Raw genomic sequence first — 11,667 nt, forward strand, 5'->3', positions numbered from 1 at the left:
AATAACAGCACATGATGAGGTACCTCTCAAAAGGAGGAGAGGATTTTTTTTGACTTTGTCAAAGCATTTGTAATCCATCGCTGCATCACCGATTTCATAATGCTCATAAGTTAAATTTGATAAGGAAGGGAATGATCAGCTCCACACACACGGCCTTGTTAGTCTTGGAGTGAGCCCACATGTCCTAATGAATTATAAAAGGATCATGAGCACACAGTCAACACACAATGACACAATTTATCATGTAAATAAGCATGAATAAATGGCTTTTTGAAAAGATGGGTTATCACAGAGTTTGTCTTACAGTGTTAGCAAACTTGAATTTCACTCTTTCATTTTAATCCTTGCCCACATTACTGATCATGATCAATATCAATAGGTCAACGTGACATTTAGGGAAATATTCTTTCTGTTATTGTGGTTCATAGTGAACAGTGGGCTGAAAAGATCGACTGGATATTTGACAGCTGTTTATTTATAAAACACCAACAATACGTGTGTCGGAGGTCTGCGTTTCATCAGAGAGTGAAGTGTGGCATTGGTAATCCGATCAGTTTTATTTACTGTGCGAGCTTTGCTGCCATCTAGTGGTCACAGTTGAGACCACAGTTAAAAAAAAAAAAAAAAAAAGAGCACAGCACCAGGTTAAACAGATCACTGCGCTTAAAAAGTAGTTCCTGGGGATTTCTGATTAATTATTTCAACAGGCTTTCTAAAACGTCATTATTAGATTCATTCATTCCGAATAAATGCACCTGTAATACACAGTTATACAGTATGTAAACTGAGTAGGTGTTTAATGAAAGTTAAAAACAAAAAAAATTTACAAGCGTATTAATTTCCTTAGTGAAGAGGCTAACAGATGCCGCGCTTTTATCCCATTTCTTCATCGGGGATTAACGTGCGGTCAGCTTTTTAGTGGGAGGTACACAAAATTCTTTCAAAAGTGAGTATTTCAGGTAAATTTTCTGCAAAATGTGTTCCCAGTGACACTGAACTTTTCAAGTGAATCTGATTTCTTTACCAGGTTGAGATTTAATCGAAATTATATTACCCTCAGGCAGCCAGTGAGGTTACACACCTCTTGTCAGTTAATGCTAATTAGCTTGTAAATCAGTTAACTAAGTTAACCTGAGAAAATTGTAATTTGATGCTAGACATGGAGGTTAATGGAATTAACTAACACGCCAACACACATGAATAAATCATAATAGTGATAATATGTGAGTGCCTCTTACCCTGTAAAAGTAAAAATCAGTCTTTACTTGGTTTTAGCTTTTCTTAGCATTCGGCCGTTAGCTAGCCTTAGCTCAGGGCAGGTTGAGGGCTGGGTTAATTTCAATGAGGGGGCGCCATTGAAATTTAAGGAGGAAAACTTTATGGGTTTTAAATTTTGGAGTTCTCATGTAATTCATGTATTAGAAACCTAAAATTTATATATAAGTCTTTGTAGACTGAGTAAATAGCAGTTTTATCAACGCGTTCAGGTCTTGGTTTAAGTTACCTTGAAGGCTTTTTTTCTGAGTTTTTTAGTTCATTGCTCCTAAGTTTACATTAATAATATAAAATTCTTTCAGAACAGTTGTGCCATTTGAGACTGTCTGAAAATGACCGGTAGGGCACGAGCAAGATCAAGGGGCAGAGCACGAGGTCAGGAGGCTTCAGCACCTGGAGCGGTAAGAGCAGCCTGTACTGAAATGTCTGGGTATGTGTACATGGCTCCAACCTTTTTATTATGCTAGTTCTTTGATCTCTGTGTCATTTTCAAATATTTAGGACTGCTGTTAAGAGAAATACATTACATTGAGGTGACAGCAATTTGAATTATGCTCAAAAAGTGTCATCTAAATAAATGCACCTGTACAAAGGATGATCCATAAATCTCACAGAGGTACTTTTTACAGAGGAAATAGTTTCCATAAATAACTTTTGACTGGGGAGTGTTTGCATGAAAACACAGCCTTGTTGTCCATATTTCAAATGGCAATTATTATCTCTCATCAAGAGTTTGACTTTAAACATTGTCAGGGTCTGGAGATGCTATTTTTTGTGCATCATGTAGCTTCAGTGTAAAAATGTATGGGACAAGCTGGCAGGGCTAGGGAAAGAGATGTTAATGCAAATACGTAGCATGCTGCAAAGTACAGAATCAAACCAAGGAGAGAGTGAAAACAGTTTTGTGTTGGGTGAGCAACCTTTACTTAAATGATAATGTCTTTTCATAGCTTTTATTCTGCTTGAGGGGGCTTGAAATGGAAGTCTGCTGGCATATTTAGCTTAATCTCACCACGCATAATAGGCAAGATCCTCAAAGTAGGACAACAGAACAGACTTTGTTACTTTTGAAAAGAATGGACCATTTCCCAAACACTGTAATCCCACATCTCCGCCTATTTTCTTTGTTGAAGAGCCAAGCTCGAGAGTCGGCACCAGCAGCTGTCCTTCCTGCAGAAGGGCCGTCAGAGCCCGTCAGCAGAGGGAGGCAGAAAGGCACTCCTGGACCATTCTCTGCAGAAGGTGCAGTCAAACACTTAGTCTTTTTTAGCCTTTTTTTTTTTTTTTTTAAACTAAATGAAATGGTCTTGGGAGACCCTTTTTGTTAATGTATTAAAACACGTGGATTCATAAAGGTCTTGAGCAGTGCAAATATAATATAATATAAAATAAAAAATAAATAAAAAATAAAGAATTGCCTATTGTATGTTCTGAGAATCGTAAAATGTGTGCAAACTACTTCTGCTCTTAAGCGGTGTATTTCATATTTCAAGTTTAATTTTTGCACCGTAATGTCTGGGCTTGATTTGACTTGGTCTTAATTTGTTTTTATTAGCTGTTACACAGATTTCAGCTGGATTTCAGCAGGTGAAGCTGGGAGAGAGAGGCGGACGCCGTCGGGATTTTTACGATGTGGGGATTAACACCAGGCAGGCCATGGAGCACGTTAAGGAATCAAAGTCTGGTCTGTCATCATTTAAAATAAACGTTCAGGAACACATTCAGCAAAGGTGCATTTTGTAATTGGAGAAGATGATAGATTAGAATTGTGTGTGTACCTCCTCAGGAACAACCGGATCTGCCATTCAGTTGACAGCCAACTTCTTTCGCATCCTGTCCCGCCCTCAGTGGGTGCTGTATCAGTACCATGTGGACTTCAAACCACCGATGGAGTCCCGTCGTCTGAGATCTGCCCTCCTCTTCCAGCATGAGGAAATGCTGGGCTCAGCAAGGAGCTTTGATGGAGCTCTGCTCTTTCTGCCTCTCAGGTTGCACAACAAGGTATTGTAATACTTGGAGCTTACGGTACGCACACACACACACACACACACACAACAGTCATAATAGTAACAAAGTGGTGTAACAGAAATGTCTAACCTTGTGTTTAGGAAACTGTTTTCCTTAGCGAAACCAGGAATGGGGAGAAGGTTCAGATAACTGTCACTCTGACAAATGAACTGCCACCCACATCACCCGTGTGCATTCAGTTTTACAACATCATATTCAGAAGGCAAGTTTTCCAGTTTTCAGCTCCGCTTCAAATACGTAATGCACAGTATGCACTGAAATGAGTAATTGGAGAAGAAGCATTCTCCAATCACTGGATTTACCTATAACCACTGTACTTGTAGTTGTTGCATGCTCAAGTGCATAGATAGCCAAAAAATTTGCAGCAGCATTTTGAAACTTCCAAACCTCACAATTAATGGTCTCGTTGTGGTTCTACAGGATTTTGAGAATTCTCAACATGCAACAGATTGGACGCAACTACTACAACCCCAATGACCCACTGAACATCCCACGGCACAGGTAATTTCCATTTCTTCTCTACTCTTTTATCAAGCACTGTCACTATCAGTGTATTAAGATTTTTTTTTCTTTCAAGAAAACAAATGGCAGTGGTAATTTTAACACAATCAAATAGAGCGTTTTAAGTGGCTTGTCATTTTTTCACTGCACGACACCGTTCTTCTAAATACACACACTGCGTTACAGTAATTGCACAAACAAGAATGGTCACAGCAGGTTCACTCTTTTTCAGCCTGGGCCTCAGTAAAAGGTTGTCATCAACAACTTTGCCTTCACCAAAAAAAAAAAAAAAAAAAAAAAGAGGGGGGTGAGGGGTTGTGCTTTATACTCCTCCTGCCTTATACTGTATAAGAAATGCAGTCTATGAAACCTGATGGTTTGCTACTCTTGTAGAAAATGAAATGTGAATGACTGCTCCCAACCGGGGTTATTTTGATTTTGAAAAAGGTTACTCTGGTGTCAAATTACTAAAATAGTTGTATTTACATTGGGTAGTCTTCAATGATGGAAAACAACTTTTTTTAGATTAGAGATTTACCAAAAAAAAACAATAAAAAAACAACAACAACAACAACAACAACAATGTTCGTGTCCCTTCTCTCAGGCTGACCATCTGGCCGGGCTACACCACCACCATCCTGCAGTACGAGTCATCGATCATGCTGTGCACTGACGTGAGCCACAAAGTGCTGCGCAGTGAGACGGTCCTTGACTTTATGGTCAACCTGAGGCAGCGGTGTGGAAGTCAGCGCTTCCCTGAGATCTGCACTAAGGAGCTTGTTGGACTCATAGTTCTCACTAAGTAGGATCCACATTTCACACACACATGTTTGTATTCATATCAGTGTCCTACATCTACATAATACTGGACTTTCAAGTGATGTTTTATCATCCCAACAAATGCATCAGTTTTTCAGTGGAACCAAAACCAGTGAAATTTAATACCTGTGCTGGATTTAACTGTTTTAATTTTTAGGTACAACAACAAAACTTACAGGATTGATGACATTGCATGGGATCACACACCCAACAACACTTTCAAGAGGGGAGACCAAGACATTTCCTTCAAGAATTACTTCAAGACTGTAGGTGTCACACACTCAGCACAACTGGGAAAAATACTTTCTCACCAGATTCATACAGATGACACACACTCTCACACACACACACACACACACACACACACAGAAATAAAGCAGAGGCTGTCTTTAAAGGACTCAGATTGGGATTGGGCAAAAAGTATGAAACATCACAAATTTACATTAAGAAAAGCCAAGTATTTAACGCCAGAGTGTTAAATATCGTGACCCATAGACTACTCCTGTTCCACTCACATATTTATACTTTTTGTTCTAAGCAATATGGCCTGGACATCACTGATGGGAACCAGGTGCTGTTAGTCAGCTACGTGAAGAGGATTGTGCCTGCTGGAGCTCCTCCTCCCGGCCCAGCCATGCTCATTCCAGAGCTGTGCTACCTTACAGGTTACCCCATCGCTCAGTAGTGTTTGGCTCTTAATTCAGATTTAACATGTTAACATTTTAGACATCTGGCGCTTTTATCAGGGCTGACTGATAAGATGCGAGCTGACTTCACCATCACAAAGGACTTGATGGACCACACCAGGCTGACCCCAGATCAGAGAGAGGGACGCCTCAACAGATTTATCAACAATATACAGAAGTAGGTGATAATCAATGTGTCAGTTAATTCATTACTTTTTTCTGCCCATTTAAATACTGTAATCTATCCAAATATTTATATGTATCTTTCAGTTGTGATTCTGAAGACTCTTAACCATTTTCTGTAAAAGTTGTGTTCGTCTCAGCAGCTTGTGTAATGAGTCTTTTCATATGCACAGAAGTTGGAATAGCAGTTTTTCCTGTCAACATCTTCAGGCAGTATAATCCCAGGCTTTGATTTAAATCCTGAAAATTATTTCATAGGAATGCTGACGCACAGGCAGAGTTGGATAAGTGGGGGCTCAGCTTTGATAAGCAACTCCTAAATCTGACTGGCAGAGTCCTCCCAGCGGAGAGGATTTTCCAGGGATCAAGATCGGTATAATGTGCTTGTGGTTACATACATTTATTCTGTTGAATTAATTAAATGGATTTATTAATATGATCTTAATTGAGAGATTAACATTAATGTTTGTGTCACCTAGTATGAGTACAGCCCCTTGAGACCCGATTGGTCCAAAGAGATGCGTAGCTTACCTCTGATCAGCTCTCCTCCGCTGAACAACTGGCTCATGTTCTACACCCGTCGCAATGGCAACGAGGCCCAGTCTCTCCTGAAGGCCCTCGGCCAAGTGGCAGGTCCGCTCAATATCCGCTTGCAGCAAGCCGTCTTGTGAGTTCCAGCACAAGTGACTTGTCTCAGGTTGACTCTATGATACACACAGTGTAAAAGAGTTATTTATGGTGATCACACAGCTGAAAGCCTTTCATTTTGAGGGGTTTCTTTTCCTCTTTTCAGGAAGAAAGTAATTTGTGAGCATGACAGTTATCATTTACGTAGCCTATGGATATATTTCAGTTTCAGTGTTTGTGGTTGTCATTTAATCATCTGAGCTGTCCGTTTTGTATAGGATTGAGTACCAGGATCATCAGGAGTCTCTCCTCAGAGCTCTGCAGCACAATGTTGGACCCCAAACACACATGGTCAGTGAGTAAATACGTAATAGATACAGACGAAGAGATCACTTTCTTTAGTTTTAACTTTTGCGTCTTATTCAGTCAGTGATGTGACGCTGCTCGGGAATCATGGATGAAATTCATGTTTATATTGTAGTCATGTCAGCTTGTGTGTGTGTGCGCTCAGGCATAGACAACAACAGAAATTAGACCTTTCACTGTTTTCCATTTGTTAGGTGGTGGTCGTCCTCCCCAGCAACAGGAAGGACAAGTACGACACCGTCAAGAAGTACCTCTGCGTGGACTGTCCCACTCCCAGCCAGTGTGTGGTGTCGGGTAACCTCAGCCGGCCTCGGAATCTCATGAGTGTGGCTACCAAGATTGCACTGCAGATGGCTTGCAAGATGGGAGGAGAGCTCTGGAGCGTGGAAATCCCTGTAAGTCATTAAGTCATCCCTAATTTGTACTTTAAAGAGAAGTTGAGGAGTGTCAAGGGAAAACAAGAATTAAGTAGTTCTTGAGCGGATTAATCTGTCAGAAGTTGGTTTAGAGCAGAGAGAGAATGAAACTGGTAACGCCGCGTCCCACTACTTTCACATTTAAACAAGACATTAAACAGGATGTCACAAGGAGCGGAGTGAGTTTGGGGGTCTGAATCAATTTTGTTTATTGGCAGATACGGGGATGGTTGTACAAAGGCTTAGGCTGTAGTAAACAGTCAAAGCTCCATCTGTCCCCGCAGTGGCGAGAAATTCTTTTTGTGCTTGTTTGCTATCTTCACTTTATCTTTTTTTTGGTAGGCCTCATATTTTGTACTGTCACACATTTGATACAAATAATTGTGACATTTGCTTACTTTGTCCTTCTGATTCAGGTATGTATTGTGGATATTAATCAGAGTTTGTCAGCCCTTGCTTATAAAGGCACACAATAACTCATCACGTTTCTCCACAGGTCTAGGTTGATAACTTCTTGAAATTAAATGCGTTTGTGTCCGAACCTGAAGAAGCAGATTGTGCATTTAAGTTTCCAGCTTTTGAGTCATTTTAACTTGTCTCTGCTCTTTGTGCAGCTCAAGCAGCTGATGATTGTGGGCATTGACTGCTACCATGACACTACTGCTGGCAAAAGGTCCATTGGAGCTCTAGTGGCCAGCCTCAACCAGACCATGAGCAGGTTGGTAATCTACAACAGAGACAACAGGGTCAGCTGTGTGTCATGAAGGGCTGAGTGCTGACACAGTGCGCTTTGATCTACAGTCAGGTTGTGCTCAGCATGTGCAGGTCTACAGGTCTGCATTACATGAGTTACTTTGGTGCCCTCCTGGTTTTTAATGTAGGGCAGTAGTACACACAATAAGTTGTGTGATATTTTCGATGTCTTTGTCAAGGTGGTTCTCAAAGTGTGTGCTGCAGCACAAAGGTCAGGAAATCATGGACGGACTGAAGATGGCTTTAAGTGGCAAGTCTCTTTACTTAATTTTTACTTTTTTTTTTTTTTTTTTTTTTAATAAATGAATGAATTTTCTGTCAACAGTTTAGGAATAACTTTTGATTTGTTTTCCAGGTGCGCTCAAGGACTATCTGAAGTTCAACAACTGCCTGCCTTCACGAATCATCGTGTACCGAGATGGAGTTGGAGACGGCCAGCTGCACAGCGTGGTGAACTATGAGGTTTTGCAGATCATGGACGCCATCAAGTCCATGGGGGAAGACTACATGTGAGTCTCTCGTGTCCAGAGTTTTCCTCTTGAACAGCTGCTGCACTTAGAAGCCGTTTGCTAAATCTCCAATGTGAACGATTAGTGAACGACACGAGAACAGCAGCTGCTGAAACACAAGGAATGTCAGTAACTGATATTGGCTCTGGTCTGAATGTGTCGGAGTGTGAGAGTTCACACACCTAAGTAACTTGAACAAAGCTCAGATTATCCAGTAAATTGCCAGTTTTTTTGACGGAGCTGGTCCATCTGCTCGTCGTAGGCCCAAGCTGAGTGTGGTGGTGGTGAAGAAGCGCATCAGCAGCAGGTTCTTCGCCCACGTCGGTGGCAAGGTGTCCAACCCTCCCCCGGGCACCATCGTTGACTCAGCGGTCACCCGTCCTGAGTGGTGTGTTTCTTTGCTGCTCCTGCATCTTTTCATTCACGTATTCAGAAGTACTGGTTAACTGTGGCAACCTTTGTCCATCAGGTATGACTTCTACATCGTGAGCCAGGCTGTCCACAATGGCAGCGTCTCCCCAACACACTACAACGTTGTGTACGACACCAGCGGACTGAAGCCTGATCATATGCAGCGGCTGACCTACAAGCTGTGCCACATGTACTACAACTGGCAGGTAGGCTGGCTTCGCAATCACTGTGTTAATATGTTTGTTTCATCCTGGATGGAAAACTCGTGGTTTCCACAAAGATCAAGAGAAAATTTTTAATTCCTGCTTTGAAGTTTTTGATGTGCAGTTGTGCTGAAAAATATTCTTCCTGATTTTGATTTAACTGATCGGAGTCAACATCATTTAACCCCCTCAAAAAAAGCACAAGTAAAGGTCAAAGAGTGATCATGGGAAAATATGCTATATGCTTTTTTTTTTTTTCTTTTGTATTTGGGCTGTAGGGGATCATCCGAGTGCCTGCTCCCTGCCAGTACGCCCACAAGTTGGCTTTCCTGGTGGGTCAGAGCATCCACAGGGAGCCCAGTGTGCAGCTGGACAACCTTCTCTTCTACCTTTAAGGATTTAAAAAAAAAAAAAAGAAGATGAACAGTTGGGTTGTCTTTAGTTTAAACTGACATAAGTTTGTGTTTTTCATTTCTGTCTTAAGATTGAGTCAGATAGTTCTGTGTGGTTACACAGTTTAAGAGGTTTGTGTTTAAGTCTATTCAAAGCCACATTTAAGAGCTCAAAAGCCTAAAAGATAAACAGGCATCCTGAAATATTTCAAAGAATACATGACATGATTGTATTGTCACTTAAAACTTCATTACCAGTGTAAGTTGATGTTAAGTAAAAAGTTGTAAGTTGAAAGTTCATTACCAGTGTAAGCTGATGCAGGGTTTTGCCTTTTGAGTAAGGAAAAATATCTAAGCAAAAGTTTTTTTGTTTTTGTTATAGTGGAACCTAGAATATTTCTTTAACTGTTTGCTATGGAAGCGAGCCTCAGATGTATGTAGATGTTTGTGACTCAGCTTCTAGGTCATAGGAACTGTTACTACTGTGTTGAATATGGTTCTAATAAACCTTTCTTTGAGTGGTATGTCAGTTTTGAGTTAAGTCAGACATACAAACATTACAAAATATCAAATTTATTTAGATTTTTTTTTTTTAGAAAAGATTGCACATGCACACCCACACAATAATTTGTAACCATCAATATAGGCTGATAATTCTTATCATAAAGCTAGCACACAAACTGCAGACTTTTAAACAATATGGTCTTCAAGACACCATGGGGAAAGCTTGCACTGTTTGATTATAAAGTTAAATGTACAAAAAAGGCAGTTTGAAAATCAAGTATAAACATTTAAAAACAATTTTACAAATGGACAAAGTACAAAAAGAGCAACAGTCACTCAAAATGAATAGAAGCAATGTCTGAGGACATGGTCCATAAATAGGAAAAGATGTACATCAGGTTACCTTAGGTTAACATGGCTGTTCGGCCGAGAATTGTACAGAAAGTATTACAGAATGTTTTGCATACATTCTTTTTTGGCAGTTTCAGTTCAACTCTTGTGTGTAGAAAAAATAGGCTAGATTTTAAAATACATGAGAGGGTGAGATGGAAAACAGAATGGCGTGAGAAGATAAAGGTGGACTGTTTCATTTCACGCACAAAGACGGACATCTGCACAATCCTTTTGGGCAGCTTTGAAAATACATTGGCTTTCAATTCATCATACATTCACTACTCTACATTAAGGTGTAGATATATATATATATATATATATTGATATACAGTACTTGTATCTTGCACCAACGTAACTCGGGACACACTGAACAGGCATCAATGACAGATTGGCTTGAATAAAGATATTTCAGATCTAATAGATTTGGGGTTAGAAGGGGTAGAGGGGGCAGCGTAGAGGTAGCCTTGTGTCTCACTGTTAACTACTGTGAAAGGAGTCTAACGTTTAGTCGTCTAGTGAAGCCCAAAAGTGTTTGCATGTTATGAATCAAATGCAGTACAACGAAAGGACATCATCTGCTGACGCTACATCACAGAGATTTTAACTACTTCTACTTGTTCTTAAATATTGTTTCCTTTGTAGAGAGCTTGTTTTAAATCAGGCGTGCATCAGTGTTGCACCAAAACTCTAATAAAAAAAAAATATATATATGCATTTAAGTCCCTTCATTTTCTCAGTCGCCCCAAAATTTGGTTGTGCAGGGAGAATTTTTTCTCTTGAATCATTTATTTTCTTAGGACTATTTCTAAGATGAAAAATAATAACTTCTTTGTTGGGGGGGGGGGGTATCTACGGGTGCTGGACATCGCAGTCACAGGAGTCTCGGACAGTTGCGTGTAATCTCTGGTCCTATGGAAATCATGACAGTCACACAATACCCTGCACATCACAAGTCAGGATTAATATCTGCAAACAGATCTTGTGTCATGAAGTAACAACATAAATGAATAGTAGGCATGGAACTGCACGCTCTACCGGACAAAGTACTAACCATTGTGCGATTATAAGGCAAATACATGAAGGTTGAATCTACCAGGCATTTCCATTCAGGCTCATTTTACTGCAGAGACCCTGTAGCAGGAACAGTGTGTGCTTGTTTTGTAGGTGTCTGACATTGTTTGTGAGGGTGGGGCTGAGGTGGGATGAGGTTGGGGTTGTGTGGGTGTGTGTGTGTTGGGGGGGGGGCATTATTAAAAGTTTTTGAAATAGGGCAGAAGAGTAGGAGTCAATTCTGCTGATTTGTCACAGTAAACTGCACAGCCAGTCTGCCACGCTGTGTTATTAAAGTACTGCGTGCCCCAGGTTCCATACTGAGCCCATCACATCGCATGCGCTCTCACGGGGTCAGGAGGGAATGTGCTGAAGTAACGCATGCAAAACCTCCCATACAATTTTCCACACTGGCTCTTTGGAGCAGGCTCAAGTCGAGGTCCTTCCAAGTCCATGTTTTTCCTCAGATTCAAAATGGACTCAAAGGTTTAACTGAGACCTCAGTGTCTGAATGATACTCAGGTTTCTGTACACAGAGACACTGGTCAGAC

At 40.6% G+C, this 11,667-nt stretch overlaps 1 protein-coding gene across 3 annotated transcripts; it reads left to right on the forward strand.

Annotated features, from left to right (window-relative positions):
- Positions 1–1,607: 1,607 nt before the first annotated feature.
- Positions 1,608–9,172, forward strand: piwil1 (piwi-like RNA-mediated gene silencing 1). Of its 3 annotated transcripts, none has more exons than XM_041042358.1 (20): positions 1,608–1,689; positions 2,416–2,517; positions 2,831–2,959; positions 3,062–3,276; positions 3,384–3,505; positions 3,724–3,804; positions 4,409–4,606; positions 4,781–4,889; positions 5,162–5,288; positions 5,370–5,487; positions 5,751–5,865; positions 5,972–6,159; positions 6,398–6,470; positions 6,680–6,880; positions 7,516–7,619; positions 7,834–7,904; positions 8,010–8,163; positions 8,426–8,551; positions 8,633–8,780; positions 9,056–9,172. In XM_041042358.1, exons 1-20 carry the CDS (start codon positions 1,608–1,610, stop codon positions 9,170–9,172), a joined length of 2,580 nt encoding a protein of 859 aa, XP_040898292.1. The 3 variants fall into 3 exon arrangements, with proteins under 3 accessions (XP_040898292.1, XP_040898291.1, XP_040898293.1); XM_041042357.1 differs by having other exon boundaries at positions 1,608–1,676; positions 2,409–2,517; XM_041042359.1 differs by having other exon boundaries at positions 1,608–1,676; positions 2,409–2,517; positions 5,978–6,159.
- The last annotated feature ends 2,495 nt before the right edge of the window (positions 9,173–11,667 follow it).

Source organism: Toxotes jaculatrix, chromosome 7, assembly GCF_017976425.1.
Source record: "Toxotes jaculatrix isolate fToxJac2 chromosome 7, fToxJac2.pri, whole genome shotgun sequence".
NCBI classification, from domain to species: Eukaryota; Metazoa; Chordata; class Actinopteri; family Toxotidae; genus Toxotes; species Toxotes jaculatrix.